Consider the following 21,225-nt stretch of genomic DNA (forward strand, 5'->3'; position numbering starts at 1 on the left):
AGTACTAGTAAGACAATTACAGGTGAATCTTCATAATCCTAGGAAATGCAGAAATAATCAAATATTCCATTTTTCAATAAAAATTATACCTATAAACTGGCTCACCACTCTGTGTTTTCACATACTTAAATAACATCAATCACAAAGTTAATCCTGATATACTAAGAGAGCTCTCTCAGGTAAATAAATGAATATCTGAAAAACTATCTTGCCCCAGAAACAAGGAGACTAGCAAATCATATTTTGCATATTTATGGTCCTAGTAAGACAGAATTTCTGTATCCTGATAAGAATGTGCGTATTAAAAAGCAAACTTTATAATTGATGCTTTAACTCTCAACACATATGCTCTTCTCATAAAGGTTACCATACCCAGTCATTGATATTTTTGGTTGAAGTAAATTGAAAACTCCAAAGTATTCAACGCCTATATAATGTCAATCTCTACAAAAATACGCTCAAAGTCATGCTTCTTTTTTTCTAGCTATAAATAGAACTTGTCACCTAGCAATGGCAAAGACAATACAATCTGTTGGTTTCTTTATGTGTTAGATGCTTCAAATCAATCCTGAGGGGCCGACGCCGTGGCACAGTAGGTTAATCCTTTGCCTGTGGCGCCGGCATCCCATATGGGTGCCAGTTCTAGTCCCGGCTACTCCTCTTCCAATCCAGCTCTCTGCTATGGCCTGGGAAAGCAGTAGAAGATGGCCCAAGTCCTTGGGCCCCTGCACCCGCGTGGGAGACCTGGAAGAAGCTCCTGGCTCCTGGCTTCGGATTGGCGCAGCTCCGACCGTTGCAGCCATTGGGGAGTGAACCAGCAGATGGAAGACCTTTCTCTCTGTTTCTCCATCTCACTGTCTATAACTCTACCTCCCAAATAAATAAATAAAATCTTTTAAAAAAAATCAATCCTGATCATTGACAATATACACATAAGGTATGCATCAGTGGCTACATATCATCATGGCTCTTTTTTTTTTTTATCTTTTATTTAATGAATATAAATTTCCAAAGTACGACTCATGGGTTACAATGGCTTCCCCCCCCATACCGTCCCTCCCACCAACAACCCTCCCCTTTCCCACTCCCTCTCCCCTTCCATTCACATCAAGATTCATTTTCAATTATCTTAATATACAGAAGATCAGCTTAGTATACCTTAAGTAAGTATTTCAACAGTTTGCTCCCACACAGAAACATAAAGTGAAAAATAATAGATGATTTTTTTAAATGATGATGAAATCAGATCAGACCTATTGTCATGTTTAATCCCAGTGAGAGTCAAGTTGGGAATTGATAATTTCTTTTTTTTTTCTTTTTTTTCTTTTTTTTTTTTTACAGAAGATCAGTTTAGTGTACATTAAGTAAAGATTTCAATCGTTTGCACCCCCATAGAAACACAAAGTGAAATATACTGTTTGAGTACTCGTTATAGCATTAAGCCTCAGTGTACAGCACGTTAAGGACCGAGATCCTACATGAGGAGTAAGTGCACAGTGACTCCTGTTGTTGACTTTACCAATTGACACTCCTGTTTATGGCATCAGTAATCTCCCTATGCACCAGTTATGAGTTTCCAAGGCTATGGAAGCCCCTTGAGTTCTCCGACTCTTATCTTGTTTAGACAAGCTCATAGTCAAAGTGGAGGTTCTCTCCTCCCTTCAGAGAAAGGCACCTCCCTCTTTGAAGACCTGTTCTTTCCACTGGGATCTCACTCACAGAGATCTTTTTGCCAGAGTGTCTTGGCTTTCCATGCCTGAAATACTCTCATGGGCTTTTCAGCCAGATCCGAGTGCCTTTAGGGCTGATTCTGAGGCCAGAGTGCTATTTAGGACATCCGCCATTCTATGAGTCTGCTGAGTATCTCACTTCCCATGTTGGATCACTCTCCCCTTTATTTATTCTATCGGTTGGTGTTAGCAGATACTAGACTTGTTTATGTGCTCCCTTTGACTCTTAGTCCTTTCATTATGATCAATTGTGAACTGAAATTGATCACTTGGAATAGTGAGATGCCATTGGCACATGCCACCTTGATGGGATTGAACTGGAATCCCCTGGTATGTTTCCAACTCTACCAATTGGGTCAAGTCAGCCCGAGCATGATCATGGCTCTTTTTAAGTATACGTATGAAGGAAACAACTTATAACAAATTGGCGAACTGGTAGGTTATACGAAAATGAGTTTGCCTTTCATTTGAAGAAGCATTTACTTCCCAAACTTGGCTAGGGGAGGGCAGGAAGCAAAACAGAAGCACTTTAGCAGGTTTTTAAAAATCAACATAAACACTGTAAGATAACGTGTACGATGATAAATAGATTTCTCTCATGTTTAAACAATTTAGCATCAGTACTAGTAAGACAATTACAGATGAATCCTCATAATCCTAGGAAATGCAGAAAATAATAAAATATTCCATTTTTCAATAAAAATTACACCAATAAACTGGCTCACTAACTCTGTGTTTTCACATACTTAAATAACATCAGGCCGGCACCGTGGCTCACTAGGCTAATCCTCCACCTTGCGGCGCTGGCACACCGGGTTCTAGTCCCGGTCGGGGTGCCGGATTCTGTCCCAGTTGCCCCTCTTCCAGGCCAGCTCTCTGCTGTGGCCAGGGAGTGCAGTGGAGGATGGCCCAAGTCCTTGGGCCCTGTACCCCATGGGAGACCAGGATAAGCACCTGGCTCCTGCCATCGGATCAGCGCGGTGCGCCGGCCGCAGCACGCCGGCCACGGCGGCCATTGGAGGGTGAACCAACGGCAAAAGGAGGACCTTTCTCTCTGTCTCTCTCTCTCACTGTCCACTCTGCCTGTCAAAAAATAAATAAATAAATAAAAAACATCAATCACAAAGTTAATCCTGATATACTAAGAGGCAAGTTCTACTGAAAAGTAAGATTTAGGTCATCTTTCTAACGAGTAAAGGTTTTTGAAAGATAAAGAGAAAAACAAGTTGTGCTTCTTTTCTCGATGCTTTAAGTTTGGAAAGTCAAATTTGACAAGGCTTTTTATTCTACTGATGTCATTAAGTTACAAGATGTCAAGACTTTCCCAGTCTCTATGGTAGTAAAATTTTGATTATTGAACACAGTATTTGAATATAGCATGAAAATTAATGAAAGAGTATTTTCCTGTAAGCTTAAGAAAATACAAAGGTACATGGAAGGAATAATTAGAAAAATCATAAATAATATATTTTTGTATTAGTCCTCAAGCCTGCAAAATAAGCATAATTCTTATAAAACGGCGACTATATTTGAAAAAAGGAGCAAGCATTTTCTTTTATCCTAAGAGTTTACACAGGGGAAGCAGAGCTGCCCTCTCTTTCCCTCTCATTCTCTCTCTCTCACTCTCTCTCTCTCTCTCCCTCCCTCTCTCCCTTCTCAGATCATTTGATAGAATTCTAAGTGGCTGTTTATTTTAACTTTTCTGGATAATCACATGGCAGGTGAGGGACAACAACACATGCATTTCAGGAAAGAAAAAATGGCATCTGTCTTGTCAACTGTTTGCTTCCATACCCGCACCAGGAAATGGAAAATCCAAAACTATGTGGACAAACATAAAGGGCTGCTCTCAGCCCCTGAAAAGCTGCACACACCATTTCACAGGCCCGCAGTACGTATCTGTCATGGATGCACCTCTCCCTCCAGAGAGCCATCATCTGGTCTTGCCTACCTACACTCATCCGAGAAAACTCAACAAGCTCTGGAAATCTCAGCACACACTGCTGTCATTGAAGCCACGAACTCATTTACCTGTTCTCCTTGGTCTCCATTGTTGCTTCTTCTGGAATAGTCGTCCTTGCAAACCATGAAAGTATTTCCCTCGGTCGTGTTTAAGTCTTTTGCTTGGGTTTTCTTGAGATGGACACACCCAGTTCAGCTCTTCCCGGCCGGGGAAAAGCCTGTTTTTCCCTCAGTGTCTGCTCATCATCTGATATCCGACATCATGGCTGTGTTTTGTATCCGTGTTCTTTAAAGGAGAACTCTCTAGTCCACCAATAGTGAGCGTGGGATGCAGCACCCCACACAAGTTCTTAAGGGAAAGCAATATTGATTACCTAAGTGCTTTTGGCTTTTCCCCAGAGCAAAATGAATGTTTTCATCTGAGAATCTTCTGTGTTTCTCTTGGAAGGTGACAGGGGAAGCTGTTCTGTTGGAAAAGTCCCTGGACTCGGCGTTGTCCCCCTCATCTCAGCAAACGGAGGATGCTGCTGGTGCCAGCCTCACTTGGCTCTCTCGATACGGGCATCTTGGCCTCGCTTCTGTGACCCTGAAGGAAAAATGAAGGAAGGGGAAAGAGAGGAGTTAGGAACAGTAGCCGAGGGGAACACACTGAAGGTGTAGCTCCCTGTGGACGACAGCCATGCTTCTTAGCTCTACTGACTTTCTAATTATAAACTGCGGGTTGCTGGACAGCCCTGCCAGCTAGATGTCATTTATCACTCACCTCCCTACAAGATAAGTACCCAGCACCCGCACAGGTGGCACACTTAGAAATAAAAAGCAAATCTACTGAACAACTTAGTTTCACATTCTCTCTATTTACCTGGCTTCTCCCAAGTGGTAGCACGTGCTTCAGAATGTATACCTTTAAACACACAACAACTTGTGTTTGAAAGCAAAACATCTACTTTAGAAGGAGTAAATCTGTCTATCAAAAGGTGTCAGTCTACTAACTAGCAATAGTCTTAGTAGCCGCTGGTGCCTGCAACAGTCTAGCATTGTAACAAATGGAAGACCAACATGACCAACATTTCTCAACAACAGCAAGCCATATGGACACAATGAGACTGAACGTTTTGCCTGTTTATGCAAATGCCATGGCTACAAAACACTTCATAATTTCAGATATTATATCTCCTAGATATTATTACATTTAATGGTTCTTTGAAGTAGATAGACTGACAGAGATAACATTATTACTGTGTCTAGGGCTCTTGAGGCGAGAAGGTACGTGACTTTGTTTAAACTCACCCAACTAGAAAGGGAAGGACTGGGAAGTAGAAACCAGCTCCTAGCTCTTATTCTGTTTTCATTATCCAACAGTGTTTCATTGTAGACAGAGACAATTTGGGATAATCATCTAAGCTGTGTTGATATTATCACAGATTCTCGCATTTCCATCAAAGCCCAGAAAAAGAATTGAAAATTCCTTGTAAACACTTCCCCTAAAACACTTTCCCAGTAACTTGGTATAATTAAAAAATATTGCAAGGCATTTAAGTGCAATTAATTGAAACAAACCAATCCAAAAACTTATAATGCTTTCGTATAAAGCAATACATTATGACATTTTGATTGTTATGCATCAAAAACTAGAGAAGTCCTACATTAAAATTTAGGATTTAAGAATTAGAATGTGGTCTAGCATTGTGGTGTATAGGTAAAGTCACTGCCTGAGATGCTGGCATCCCAAAAAGGTGCTAGTTCGTGTCTCAGCTGCTCCACTTCTGATCCAGCTTCCTGCTAATGGCCTGGGAAAAGCAGCTGAAGATGGCTCAGATGTTTGAGCCTCTGTCACCATGTGGGAGACCCAGAAGAAACACCTGGTTCCTGACTTCTGTTTCACCCAACCCTGGCCATTGTGGCCATTTGGAGAGTGAACCAATGGATGGAAGATGTCTTTCTCTCTGTCTTTCCCTCTGTCTATATAACTCTGCCTTTCAAATAAAGAAACAAATCTTTAAAAAAATTAGGATGAAATTAAACTATTACATTAGTAAGAGGATGAGAGTATTTTGTATAATAATAGATTTTTTTAAATTCAATGCAGCAGTTTGAAGTGTTTAGGTTTACAGTGGTCAAATATAATATAGTGGAAGATTCAGATCAATTAATTTTATCTATAAGAGGATTGGAATAAGTTCCAAGTGATCAGTCGCTCTAAAATTCTATTATTCGTAAGTATATCCATATTTTAAGCTCATCAAGAATTCTGAGACTAGGATTTCAAATATGTAATTTAAATGAAAGTCTTCACTGATGAGAATTGTCAATTTAAATAAAACCATTAAGTATGAAAGCATTATATTGGAATCCCCTGGCACGTTTCTAATACAATCCTATCAAGGTGGCATGTACCAATGCCACCTCACTAGTCCAAGTGATTAATTTCAGTTCACAATTGATCACACTCATAGGTCAAAGAGTCAAAGGGACCACACAAAAAAGACTAGTGTCTGCTAATACTAACTGATAGAATCAAAAAGGGAGAGAACGATCCAACATGGGAAGTGGGATACACAGCAGACTCAGAATGGCAGATGTCCTAAACAGCACTCTGGCCTCAGAATCAGCCCTTAAGGCATTCCGATCTGGCTGAAAAGCCCATGAGAGTATTTCAGGCATGGAAAGCCAAGACACCCTGAGAAAAAAAAAAAGAAGAAGAAGAAGACCTAAATGAAAGATCACTGCGAGTGAGATCCCAGTGGAAAGAACAGGACCATCAAAGAAGGAGGTACCTTTCTCTGAAGGGAGGAGAGAACTTCCACTTTGGCTATGACCCTGTCGGAATAAGATCAAAGTCGGCAAACTCAAAAGGCTTCCATAGCCTTGGCAACTCATGACTAGAGCCTAGGGAGATTACTGACGCCATAAACAGAGTGTCAAATTGTTAAGTCAACAACAGGAGTCACTGTACTTACTTCTCATGTGGGATCTGTCCTTAGTGTGTTGTCCAGTGTGAAGTAATGCTATAACTAGTACTGAAACAGTATTTTATACTTTGTGTTTCTGTGTGGGTGCAAACTGATGAAATCTTTACTTAATAGATACTAAATCAATCTTCTGTATATAAAGATAATTGAAAATGAATCTTGATGTGAATGGAATGGGAGAGGGAGCAGGAGATGGGAGGGGTATGAGTGGGAGGGAAATTATGGGGGGGGGGAGAAGCCATTGTAATCCATAAACTGTACTTTGGAAATTTATATTTACTAAGTAAAAGTTAAAAAAAAGAAAGCATTATAAAATAGACACAGGTTTGTACGAATCTTTATGACAGAAGTTGAGATTCAAGCGGACAGCTACACCTGCAGTACTCTTCCCCCAGTCCTCATAGGATGTCTTCCTGGAGTCGCTCTGCTGCTGTGGGAGCCTCAGGGGGACACTCAAGCATCAGTCTCAGGGGAACACTGATCCTCTGTGCTTGTCAACCTCACTGGGCCTCTCCTTCCACTTTGTCGACATCTTTTAAAATACACATTCTTAATCAGTGATATTAATTAGCTATCACCTGATGTGTCTGATGAAATCGCTAAATGGCAAAGAGGCCCCGTGGCAAATTATTAAATTTTTTCCCCATAAAAATGATATATTTCCTTTACAAAAAAAATATTTGAATAATGCCTTCTTACTACATTCATGCTAGTTTTTAGCAGGCTATGATCACTTTGCAGTCTTCCTCCTGAATTACACAGGTCTGCCAGTCACACATCCTTGACCAACAGTACAGATGGAGTAGGTGAACATGAGAGGACTTGTTCTTGACGAACTCATCCTGGGTCTTAGGGATCACTGTGCCCTTGTCTGATTCCTCCAGAATGCAATCTCTCTCAGTATTCTAATCATTTAGTACAGCTTTTACCATTACATCTAACCCATAATTCAGAATTCCCACAATTAGCATTCCTTTTTGGACACTAGAACACACTAAGTGCCCCTAGGACCTGCCTTAGTCTCCATAATTGTCAGCAATCCTCCACTGCGATTCGGTAATTCCACATGTCAGGGAGATGATGTGTCTGAATAAGAGAAAGTAATATATTGTTCAGAACATTAGTGTCCCAAATTACAATCCCTGATGAATGACCCTCATTTCTTCATTAGCACTTTGGGGATCTCTGGCTTATTTGTGTACTACCTGTTATTTACTTAATATTTTTCTTTAAAATAATTCTTTGCTTAAATAAAGGGAAAAAAAACTTTCCATCCCTTCCATAAAAAGAAGCCCCATACCATGAGTCACAAACAGTAACTCTAATGATAAGTGAAGGACTCTTATTAAATTCTGATTGGATGCAAATGTCCACCAAAAATACTGAGTCTGTGACCTGCCCTTTATTAAAATGGGAACCAATAAATTTAAGAGGAAATTTACAGTTTTGAATGATTTCATTCAGATAGAAGAAACACTAGGTTAAATTGAGAAATTTGGTAATAAAACCAAAGAAAATCCAAAATAAAGATGAGAGCAGAATTCATGAGAAAGAAAGTAAAGGCACAAGGGAAAGATCAGCAAAAACAAAGTTAATTCTGTTAAAACTTGCTAAAATCGGCAAATTTCTGAAAGAAATATCAGGATGAAAGCAAGTAAGTCATAGACAATGTTGAGAATGAAAACATGGGTGCATTAGAAATTAAGAAGATAAGAGGCAGGCACAAAGCAAGGCAGTTAGGATTCCTGTGTCCTATATGCGAGTGCCTGGGTTTGATTCCCAGCTCCGCTTCTGATCCCAGCTTCTTGCTTATAGGCCCCTGTGAGGCAGCAGTGCTGGCCCAAGGGATCGAGTTCATGCCACCCACGTGGGGAACTTAGACTCTGGGGGTCTGAGGAGTGACTCAGTGGGTGGGAGCTCGCTTGCTGTCTCTCTGTCTTCTGCCTCTCAAATAAATAATCATTTTTAAACCAAAAAAAAAAAAAGTAAGAAAATACTATAAACAACTCTGAGGGAACGAATTTGAATATTTTGAAAATAGGCAAATTCCTGTAAAGTATAAAGTACCAAAAGTCTTCCAAGAAAAAGTCAATCTGGGGCCTGGGCTATGTTGTGGGTAAAGCTGTCACTTGCAGTGCCAGCATCCTGTATGGGTGCTGGTTTGAGTCCCGGCTGATCCACTTCCCATCCATCTCTCTGCTGTGGCCTGGGAAAGCAGTAGAAGATGGCCCAAGTGCTTGGGCCTCTGCATCTGCATGGGAGACCTGGAGGAAGCTCCTGGCTCCTGGCTTCAGACCGGCCCAGCCCCAGCCATTGTGGCCATTTGAGGAATGAACCAGCAAATTGAGGATTCCTCTCTCTCTCTCTCTTCTCTCTCTCTCTCTCTCTCTGCCTCTGCCTCTCTGTAACTCTGCCTTTCAAATAAATATAAATAAATCTTTTTTAAAAAAAAAGAATAAGTCAATCCTACTAAATAGTTTCTATCTACTGATATTAGCCTCCTCACAGAAAAAAACATTAAACTAGATACATTTACCAATAAGTTCTATCAAACGCACAATAAACAGATAACTCTAATATCATAAAAATTCTACCAGAGAACATTAAAACAGGCAATAGGTCCATATAATTTTAAGATTACACACAAACCAGATTGCGATAGTGTGAAAAATGAAAATTATTTGCCAATCTCACTCATAATTATACAAGTAAAAATTCAAAATACATATTAGCATGTTGAATTCAGTAATGTTGAATAAATATCGTATGTTCAAACTGGATCTATCATATGACAAATTCACTATCCCTTCACAACCAAAAAAAAGAGAAAGAAAACAAAAAACTCCCAGTACACAAGTACAGGGGAACTTTATTTGTTTACATGAAAGGCAGAGAAACAGAGAGAAAGACAGGGAGACACAGCCATCCCCCACCCACTGGTTCACGCCCCACATGCCCAGCTGGGGCTGCACCAGACAGAATGCGCTCCAGGTCTTCCAGGTGGGAGCAGGGACTCAGCTTCCTGAGCTATCACAGCTGCTTGGGGTTCACATCAGCAGGAAGCAGGGATGCAGAGCAGGGCCAGGCACTCCCCTACGGATGCAGGCAGCCTAACCTACATCTTAACTGCTACACCAAATGCCCACCCTGATGGGAACTGTTTTAAAGGTCATGCTTCACAGTGGGAAGAACACTGCTAGCTCTATTTCTTTTAGTGTTTTCTTTAAAAAAATATTTATTTTATTTTACTCGAAAGTCACAGTTACACAGGGCGGGGGCGGGGGAGAGCGGGGTCTTCCGTCTGCTGATTCACTCCCCAGATGGCCGCAAAGGCCGGAGCTGTGCCAATCCAAAGCCAGGAGCCAGGAGCTTCCTCCAGGTCTCCCATGCAGGTGCAGGGGCCCAAGTCCTTGGGCCATCTTCTACTGCTTTCCCAGGCCATAGCAGAGAGCTGGATAGGAAGCGAACCGGCACCCATATGGGATGCACTGCAAGCGGCGGCTTTACCTGCTATGCCACAGCATTGGCCCCTCTTTTAGTGTTTTCTTAGAAGTCAAGACCAAAACAAGACAGAAAAGGGGGAATGGAATAAGAAGAGAAAGAAGAAGGGAAACAAAGCTGTCACTGCTCACAGATGTTAAAAATAAAATACAGACAAACCAGCATAATTAATAATAGAGTTTATCAAGCACATTGATACAAGTACCTACCCACAAGTTTTCTTAAAGGGTATTCTTTAAAAGATGGCCATTTGGCCGGCGCCACAGCTCAATAGGCTAATTCTCCACCTGCGGCGTCAGCACACCGGGTTCTAGTCCTGGTCGGGGCGCCAGATTCTGTCCTGGTTGCCCCTCTTCCAGGCCAGCTCTCTGCTGTGGCCCGGGAGTGCAGTGGAGGATGGCCCAAGTGCTTGGGCCCTGCACCCCATGGGAGACCAGGAGAAGCACCTGGCTCCTGCCTTCGGATCAGTGTGGCACGCGGGCCGCAGCGGCCACTGGAGGGTGAACCAACGGCAAAGGAAGACCTTTCTCTCTGTCTCTCTCTCTCACTGTCCACTCTGCCTGTCAAAAAATTTAAAAAAAGATGGCAATAAAATGACAATAGCAATAAAAAGTAAAGCATCTTGGAGTAACTATAACAAAAGAATCTGTACAAGGATTTATAAATTTTAATGAATAACCAAGAAAGAAGTACTTTTTAAAAATGCAGCTTTGTGCATGATGGCCAAGAAGGCTCATAGCACAGACATGTTATTCATGTTAAATTGAACTTTTAATTAAAAGCAATCCAATCAAAATTCCAATAATTTTTTAAAATGAAACTTGGTGGGCTGGCATTGTGGCATAGCAGGTAAGGCTACCACCTCCAACACCAGCATCACATTTGGGTGATGGTTCGCATCCCAGCTGCTCCAGTTCCAGTCTAGCTCCCTGCTAATGCATGTGGGAAAGCAGCAGAGGAGGATCCAAGTCCCTTGGCCTAAGCACCCATGTGGGAGACTCAGAAGAAGCTCCTGGCTCCTGGCTTCAGTCTGGCCCAGCAATGGCCATTGCAGCCATTTGGGGAGCGAGCCAGCGAATGGAAGACCTCTCTCTCTCTCTCTCTCTCTCAAATAAATAAAATAAATCTCAAACAAAATTAAACTTGGTGAACTGCTTCTAAAAGTGTTATGGAAGAATGAAGGGACAAGAATAACCAGACACTCCTTAGGAAAAAGAGTCAGGGGGATGGCTCGCCTTACTAGACTCTCAGCCTTGATTACAAAACTGTGGGGGGGGGGGGTGAAATGCTGGTTGCGACGCTCAGCCAGACCATGTGGGCATTTGGGAAGTGAACCAGCAGAGAGGTGCTCTCTCTGATCTCTCTCTGATGTCTCTCTGATCTCTCTCTCTCTCTCTCTCTGCCTCTTAAATTAAAAAAAAAATGAATATAAGGCTATAACAATTAAGTCAGTACAGCATCCACACAGGGACACAGACAGTAAGAATTTCAGAATCAGATTCATGAATTAGTGGAAAGTTGATAAGTGAGCAAGGAAAGCTGCACCATGCTAAAAACACTGCTGGGACAAGTTGCTATCTGCAAGGAAACAAAAACTTATTTGTACCCTACCCTGTGCACAAATATCAATTCCAGGAGATTAAGGATATAAACCTGTAAGCTTTTAGGAAGAAGTGTGGCGTACTACCTTCAGGGCCTCTGTAGAGAAGATGTCCTTAAACAACAAACAAAAACTAAAAAACATAATGGAAAAGACATAAAATTCAAACTACATTAAAATTAAGAAATTCTGTTCCCTCTGTTCCCCTTAGGCAAGCTATATAAATCAGAACAGGTCTGCCCCACAGATAACTGACAAAGGCTTTGTGTCCAGAGTATAAAAAGAATTCTTGGAAATAAAATAAATAAATAAAAGAAACAACCTCACAGAATAATGAGCAATAGTGTCCAATTTCTACAAATCTTTTTATATGGATCGTATTTCATTTGTACTATAAATGTATCCCTACACTGGATATTATTGAAAATCTGTTCATGACATGGTGCAGAATATATAGTAGCATCTTTGAAATAGTGACTTTAATATCTTTCATTTATTAGCCTAATAGCTGTTGCTTGGAAACCCTGCACTTTGTACTGGAGTACCTGGTTTTCAGTCCTCATTCTGCCTCTGATCCAGGCTTCCTGCTAATCTGCACCTGGGAGGCAGCAGGTAATGGCTCAAGTGCTTGAGTTGCTGCCACCAGCAAGGGAGACTCAGATGGAGTTCCTGGCTCCTGGTTTTGGGCCTGGCCCAGCTCTGACTATTGCAAGCATTTAGCGCGTGAACCATCGGATAGATGATTCTCTCTCTCTCTCTCTCCCACTCCCACTCCCACCCCCCTCCCTCCTCATTATCCCTTTCAAATAAAACGAAAATAAGAAATAAAACTTCATTATGAAAATCTAATTGTTACAAAAGTAGCAGTTGATTTTAAAAAATAATAACATGGGATGGCGCCACGGCTCACTAGGCTAATCCTCTGCCTGCGGCGCCAGCACCCCGGGTTCTAGTCCCGGTCGGGGTACCAGATTCTCTCCTGGTTACCCCTCTTCCAGTCCAGCTCTTTGCTATGGCCCAGGAGTGCAGTGGAGGATGGCCCAAGTCCTTGGGTCCTGCACCCCATGGGAGACCAGGACAAGCACCTGGCTCCTGGCTTTGGATTGGCGGGGTGCGCCGGCAGCAGCGCACTGGCTTCAGCGGCCATTGGGGTGAACCTACGGAAGGAAGACCTTTCTCTCTGTCTCTCTCTCTCACTGTCCACTCTGCCTGTCAAAAAATAAAATAATAATAATAATAACATGAAATAATAGTCAACGTAATAACACTTGAGGGAGGAAAGGCGGGAGGGAGAGGTGGGAGAGGAGAGCAGGCAAGGGGCAGAAGGATGGGTAGAAGGGATCACCTCCTCACTGCATGACCCATTTTACTTGCAGCCTACGTCTGAGTGGCACCTACGTCTTCCCTGAACCACTAACCACCCTCCCACTGCTGGCAGGAGCATGTGTCATAAACCTGTGAAACTCCTTCCTTAGTGGTGAGAACCATGAGCTTATTCTTTGGTTGTCCAAAGATCCACATGATGCTGGTAGACACTTCGTAATCTCTGTTAAATTATACATATGATTTTTGAATTGTAGGACCTTGCATTTGTGCAGTCTTTCACAATTATATACATTGCCTCATGTGACCCTCAAGACAGCTTTACAAGAGAGGTAGACCAGATAGCTTCCTTACTACAGGGTAAGAGATTGAAGCTCAAAGAGGTTAAAGGATGCACCCAGGCTATCAGGGTCTGGAGAAGAAGAAGACCTAGTAAAAAAAAAAAATGTCCCTGGGGCCAGTCTACAGGAGTGCCACCATGATGTTGGTGTTTGCAAAATCCACTTCTGCAGTAGAGGTTAGGGAGGGAAAATGCACACACATCGCAGTGCCTCTTGGCACAGGACACCCCTGCAAGGTCACACGGAGGAGGTGACAGCTCCAGCGCCAGATCCAGGCTCTGCTTCAGAGAGAGGTTTTCTACGATAAAGCAGATAGATTCCCGGATAAAGAAAGAAATGAGTAGCACACATCAACATTCTCATTACTACAAGTACTAATCCAAGACCAAAAATTCAGCCTATAAATCGCTAGACCAAAATGAATGGGCAAAGAAATACTTAAATATAGATTTTTTTTTTTGACAGGCAGAGTGGACAGTGAGAGAGAGAGAGAGAGAGAGAGAGAAAGGTCTTTCTTTTCCGTTGGTTCACCCTCCAATGGCCACTGTGGCCGGCGCACTGCACTGATCCAAAGCCAGGAGCCAGGTGCTTCTCCTGGTCTCCCATGCGGGTGCAGGGCCCAAGCACCTGGGCCATCCTCCACTGCCTTTCTGGGCCACAGCAGAGAGCTGGACTGGAAGAGGAGCAACCAGGACAGAACAGGCGCCCCAACCAGGACTAGAACCCGGGGTGCTGACACCACAGGCAGAGGATTAGCCTAGTGAGCTGCGGCACCGGCCCCTTAAATATAGATTTTTAAAACTGCCAATTCATGATTTCACACACATACACACATATACCTTACTTCAATTCAACAGTCATTTCTTAATATGCCATAATTAGGCATTTAAACATGTGGTAGATATGGGGGAATATACATGAAGAATATCTCTGCTTGTACTGAAATACACATTTAGTGCCACTTTGATTTTATTATTTTAAACTACAGGATTGTCCCTTGTTCCTTCCTGATAACACACTTCAGACTGCACAGGACTTCTCTATGTTCATGCCTAATATTTCCTTTGTATATACACCCTCATCTGATAACGCATCCATTTTTGAGTGCTCCAATATATCACACAATTACTTTTGTAACTCTTGATAATAACATTGCATGGAAGATAAAAGCCTTCTTTATGACTCTTAATGCAATTAAGCAGCAGTCTAATGCAGTTTTTAGAAAATAAGAAACGAGAACATTTAAGCTCTCCCTACTAATGACTTGAAGACATTTCCTCAATAACCCAATCAAAATAATCATGATATGATTGGTCTGATATTTATTTAACTGCTTTCATGATAATTTTGTCTTTATGTAATTCATTAACACAGCCAAGGAAATTAGTATATCTTAAATACTGTATATAGTTAAAATTGTTATTGATAATAAAAGTAAAATGCAGCATAATAAGATTACCTTGGAGAAGCCTGGAATTTAGATTAGTTTACATGATTTCATAGTCATTACTTCAGCCTCTGAATAGCCTGGTGATTTGGTTAGGAATTGTTAGTCCCGCTTCATAGACAAGCTGGTACCCAGAAGACTCAAACAACAGCCCACCAGAGGCTGTCCTGACTCTCAACCCTTAATTCATTCCCAACAACCAAATGCCTGCCATGGGCACTGCTGGCCCCACACCCACAGGCTCAGCATCCACAGATCCAGCTGTGGACTGAACATATATTGCATCTGTACTAAAAGATGTGTACACACTCTTCTTTCTTGTCATCATTCACTAAACAGCACAGGGTAGCCGCTATTACATAGCACATACATTCTACTAGGTATTATGAGTCATCTAGAGATGATCTGACGTATACAGAAGGATGTAAATAGGTTCTTTGCAAATTCTACTAAAAGACTTGAGCACCCTCAGGGTTTCTTATCTGAGGGAGTCCTGGAAGCAATCTTCCACTGATACCGGGGATGACAGATCAGACATTCAAATATTATTTCCTCTGCCCTCTCTCCTGCGGGAGGGGGAAGGAAGCTGCTTTCACCCTGCCACACAGGGCGCAGTGAGACAAGACAGAGCCAGCCGGTGTTTTCTACCACTGTGACTTGAGGGTCACGAAGTACCTCCATACCCAGCTTACCTCCTCTGTAAAGCCAGCTGGGGAGCTGGTGCTGTGGCATAGTGGATAAATCCGCCGCCTGCAGCGCTGGCATCCCATATGGACGCCAGTTCAAGTCCCAGTAGCTCCACTTCCAATCCAGCTCTCTGCTATGGCCTGGGAAAGCAGTAGAAGATGGCCCAAGTGCTTGGGCCCCTGCACCCATATGGGAGACCTGAAAGAAGCCCCTGGTTCCTGGCTTCGGATCAGCACAGCTCTGGCCGTTGCAGCCAATCAGGGAGTGAACCAGCAGAAGGAAGACCTCTCTCTCTCTCTCTCTCTGCCTCTCCTTCTCTCTCTGTGTAACTCTTTCAAATAAATAAATAAATCTTAAAAAAAAAAAAAAAAAAAAAGCCTGCTAGGTTGCTCTCAGCATGAACAGCAGCAAGGTAAAGACCAACTTGAACTTTGTCTGAAAGTACTTAGGAAAATGCAGACAAGTTTTGCAGATATTGGAGTGTTACATTGTATAACATTGTATAACACCTGATGTGACATGGAATGCGCTTGTGATGAACTCTCTACCCGCCGACCCCTGACCCCCTCTCATGCATCAGGGCCAGCAGGATCCATGCTCCAGTGATCGCTGTGAGGGAACGGGCTTGGACACCCAACCTCAACAGCTGGGGAATCATCACTTGGGGCTGACACCTGCAGCTGCTACTCACGGCTCACAGAAGCTCGCTGTGTGCACTCAATGACCTCATTGCTTTCCCAGCAAAAATATCCAACTTTGGCAACCTGGGCTTGCCCATGGGCCAAGGATTTGGCACCAAAAATGGTCTCATTTAAGGAGTGGGAGGACAAACATGCGAGCTCCACTTCTCACGGATGTGAAGCTTTGAAACAGAAACAGCCAGGAGACTCCAGGCTTCACTCACGACCAGGGTACAAATAACTGGCAATGTTCCCTTCACTCAAAGCCGCCCTGTGGCAGAGGTGGACAGGGAGGCGCGTGTGCGAAGATGAAGAAGCTCCTAAGGTGAGACAAAGCGAACTTCGGCAGAAAGGAGGAGGACCAAGCAAACTTCGGGGAACTAGCACACGAACACCAGGCTGTCACCCAAGGAAATGACAAGAAAGGCCTTTGCCATGGGCATGGGACGAAAAGCTAATCAGGAACCACCCTAAGACATCACCTTCGTCAACGTGACGTCTGTTCTGTTTGTTGAAGGGTGCTTGTTAAATTTCAAACCGTAGCCTTTCTGCATGGACTTTGGTGAAACCCCCTCCTCCAGGGGCCGGGTGGGGAGGAGGGAGGCCAGCCTGGAAGACCGCCTCTCTTTCCTGGTGCTGCAGAGCTCACAGGCACACTTTCTGAAACTCCACCCACCAGAATAGGCTTAGACTATCTAAGCCATTTACACCAAAGGCCAGATGCAGAATGGCCTTGGCCATCTCCCGAGAACAGGGCACCCATTCATGGAAAAATGGGAATGGAAAAATCCAGCTTACTTCACATTAGGTATGACCACACAAATCAAATCAGAGGAGGCTAACACCGCTGGGACATGGTGAGAACTTGCCCTCCATTGCCCCTACCAGAACAAGGAGCCCAAGAGAGACTCAAGGCCCCCAGAAGGCCTGGAATGACTGGAACCACCCTGTCCTCCATTATGTCAACAGAAAACATGAGTCAGCAAACACCCAACTGGTTTAAAGTGGAAGTTTTGCAAAAAATTCTTCAGGAATTCAGCCTATACATCGCTAGACCAAAACGCGAGACAGCAAGTGCCGCGGACGTCATTCATGGCAGAGCTGTGCTGGCAAATTGTGCGGTAGAAAGGGCCGTGGTCATCATCACCATGGCTTGATCTCACTATACAGCCCTGTACTTGGATATTTACCCACAATGCACTTCAGAGACGGTCAATGGTGAAGCTAAGAGTGAGTGTTCCTTACCTTGTGTGTGTGCGTAAGAAAGATTTCCACGTGAACTGTGTAACAGACTATATCCTCTGTCTCAGATTTAATAAGAAAAATATAGAAATGATCCCCTAGTGTTTCAGATCCCTCTGTGTTGTACAAATCTCTGCTCAAAGTTACTCAAGCACATCAGAGTCTCCTTTTACTCTCCCACTCAACCAGATTCAGGGCCATGGAGACAGAGAGTACACAATAAAGAGTGAAAAACACCACTCTGGCTAATTTCCAGGTAATGAAACTACTCATGCACTTTTGTAGCTTATTTTGTATTGAAATGATCTAGGTTCAGATGTCAGTCTACAGAGCTAAATATGCGTGGCACGGGTTGTAGGGACTGGCTCCTAGGAGACTTGGATTAGCCTTTTAAAGCTTAATCTAGGGGCCGGCCTCGTGGTGCAGCAGGTCAAGCTATCACACACCAGCAACCTATAGAGGAGGGCTGATTTAAATCATCCAGCTCCCTGCTAATGCACTGGGAGAGCAGCAGAGCATGGCCCAAGTACCAGTGCCTGCCACCCAATGTAGGAGATGCTATAGAGTTCAAGGCTCCTGGCTTTGGCTTGGCCTAGCCCTGGCCATTGCAGCCATCTGGAGAATGAACCAGTAATTGGGAGATCTCTCCATCTCTATATATAACTCTGTCATTTAAATAAATAAATCATAAGAAATAAGAAGAAGAAGGAATAAACTGAGGTTAAGTATCAGAAATAGAATGATACAGGTCCAGGTTTCAAACAATGTCTAACTGGCTCCAAGTAAATGCCTTTAAAATACTTCCTTTACTTCTTTTTTTTTTTTTTTTTCTTTTCTCATTGTTAGCAGGGTCTCAGAGGCAAATGAAGGTAAGTTGAAAACATTATAAATTCTTCAGGATCAGGATGTTTTCTTAGAATAGGCACTTCTCACAAACATTTAATAAAAATATAAATAAATAAAACTAGTAGGACCTTTGGCATAACTTGTGGAGAACTGACAAAGATTGGTTGTAATCTGTTATGTGTTAAGTTTGAAGACCAAACAAAGTTACTATTCTTAACTCAAAATAACTATTATTTAATTCATCAATTCAGATTCTTTTTTTATAGTGTTGCCAGATTTAGTAAGAATTATGAACACACATAAATATGCCTGGTTAAGCTTGTATTTCAGATATACAATGGATAATTTGCTAGTATGTATATGTCTTATGCTCTATTTCTGATATTTTTCTTATAATCCTCAGGATTTTTTTGATGGTCAAATTTATCTCTTCATTAAAACAAAGAAAAAGACTAAACCTCAATTATATAAAAATGTGAAAAAAATTACAGGTAACTATAAAATTCAGACCCATCCTCCTTAATCGCATGAAGTACTTGATGAAACATGGAGTCTATGAGACATAAATGATCGCCCACAGTGATCTTAGAGGGCGTGTGACTTCGTTTAGCAGACTGCAGCTTCAGAACCCATGAAAGGCTGTGCGGGGCTGCACTGTCCTTAGTTCTGGCCCAGATGGCAGATTCATGGTCTGATCTCAATCTGAATGTTGAAAACACTGTCTAGACGTCACGTTGACATACGTGCACCTCAGATCTCTCCTCACACACTGCAAACCCCCACCACGTCTTGGCTTCACATTGCCATGGACTCTGAGTGCCCTGAAGGGTCCTGGGGTAAGGAACAGAGCTCCCAGGTGCAGTCTGAGAACTCACAGAGATCAGTCAGACATGCAAACCCGGATACCATCCAGGTGAGCTCTCTTCCCACAAAAAGAGTCAGGGTTCTGCCCTTCCTGAGTCTTGCATGTTGTAATCTGCAGAATGGGACTGCCTACCTCATAAGGCTACCGTGAGGGTCAAGAGACAACATAGGTGAAAGATTGTGAGTTGATCAAATAATTGTTTTAAACTGAAGACGTCCCCCAAGGGAGTGACCTGAATCACATACCCAGGACTACAAGGATTCTCTGCTCCATACCTCGGATCTGAGAGATGAGAGGCCAGTACTTTCTCATTAGCACAAAGAGAAGCCACAGCAGAGCCAGAGCCACACTCCTTGGTCCCCAGTCCAGTGCTTTTTGTAACTTCACTATGTTCTCCTTAGGCAGAGGCACAGCGGCTCCATCCTGGACAGTGAAATCTGGCACAATTTGCGAAGTACAGAGTTTAAGGAAAGCAATGATGTCAAGGAGAAAAGAAGATAACATATAAAACAGAAATGAAAATAGCAATAGGATGGGCAATACGAACAGCACATACCACTCAGGCTGCCTGAGAGCAGAATAGCAACAAGAACCGTTCTGTTGTCCCATCTGGCACCCTCGCCATCAATCACACTTGCGGTCCTCACTCGGGCTCATAGCATTGGTGGTCAACATCATCATCACTGCTGCTAGCATAGGACAGCCAGGAGATTCAGGAAGAGTTACACAAAGGGAATTGGCCTTGCCTTCCATTCACCAACAGAATACACCCATAGCAACATGGAAATGTCAGCCTTGCTTCTACAGGTGAGTGGTGCTAAGCCCATAGCAAGAATCATCTATTTTCATACTGATCAGAGTTGATGAAGATATACTCAACCAAAAGTTCATTTCCAATTTTACCCACTTGGGGAACAAATAATATATAATAGTAGTGGATGATATAATGAATAATGCACTACTAAACCACTATGCCTGCTTCACCATGGATGGATGGACAGGCAGATGGGTGAGCTGAATGAGAAAATGAAAGCACACTTACTAAATAGCTACACTGTGCCAAGAACTTCACAGGCATTACCTGGCTGCACCCCTATCACAATCCTGCCAGTGATGAGCACCATCCTCTCCGACAGGCAAAGGGACAGCAAGTGAAGCAAACTGTCAGTGGCTGCAGAGACAAAATTTGAACTCAAGACCCCAGAGGGGAAACCCCACATAAAAGAACAATATGTGACATGCTTCTAAGATAAACTACCCTTAGTCTCAAAAAGCCACCACCAGGCTTTTCTTCCTACCATGTGAAAAATAGAAAATGCCCTACTCATCATGGAAAAGTTCTTGCCGTCTGAGCAAGGGAAAAGGAAAATACGGGAATACAGGAGATCTGCTTGGTTTGTTTTTGATGGAAACTGAAGGAGTCTTGAAGATGAAGAGAGGAAAGAAGGGGAAAACTGGTCAGCCAAACAACTAAGGCAGATAAAGAAAGGACAAAGAGGGCAGCCAAGGAGTGGGAAAGAGGACTGGGCATCATCCATAAGTGATGCAGAATGCAGGCGAGGAAGCTGGACAGTCATAAGTAAAACCTCGGGGTCACCAGAACCAAGCAGTCACCTAGCAGGTGTCTGGCCTTCAATGGGGACCTTCAAAACAATGCAGGAAATTTACTTCTCATGTGGCAAATCAAATGGGATTAAGTGTCAATTACTCGGAACTGCATTGGTGGAGATTTAAAAAGGTCCCTTCCCATATAACATCAGGGTTAGCTTGTACTGGGAAAACACATGGAACCCACCTGCATTCTGCCTTTCACACAGAACAGACTTTTACTCGTCTTCAGAGAGAGAATAAAATTAGAGTCCAAATAAATGATTATGTTAGGAACAAATCCAACACTCTTCTATAAGATATCACCCTTGCCAAAAGAAAGGAAGACAGACAGAACGTAGGAAGGAAGGGGGGAAGGAGGGAGAGGTTGTTACTAAAATTGGAAAACTCTTTCTAAGAATCTAATGATTACTTATTAGAA

At 42.8% G+C, this 21,225-nt stretch overlaps 1 protein-coding gene across 2 annotated transcripts in view; it reads right to left on the reverse strand.

Moving 5' to 3' along the window:
• SACS (sacsin molecular chaperone) overlaps positions 1-21,225 on the reverse strand; it is a 101,468-nt gene that overhangs the window by 79,502 nt on the left and 741 nt on the right. For both annotated transcript variants that reach the window (XM_089303733.1, XM_089303731.1), the window contains exon 2: positions 3,762-4,278. In XM_089303733.1, coding sequence (XP_089159859.1) covers positions 3,762-3,781 — 20 coding nt within the window. In that variant the 5' untranslated portion in view covers positions 3,782-4,278. The remainder of the gene's footprint in view (positions 1-3,761; positions 4,279-21,225) is intronic.

Source organism: Oryctolagus cuniculus, chromosome 9, assembly GCF_051225735.1.
Source record: "Oryctolagus cuniculus isolate XC-2025 breed Fujian yellow rabbit chromosome 9, ASM5122573v1, whole genome shotgun sequence".
NCBI classification, from domain to species: Eukaryota; Metazoa; Chordata; class Mammalia; order Lagomorpha; family Leporidae; genus Oryctolagus; species Oryctolagus cuniculus.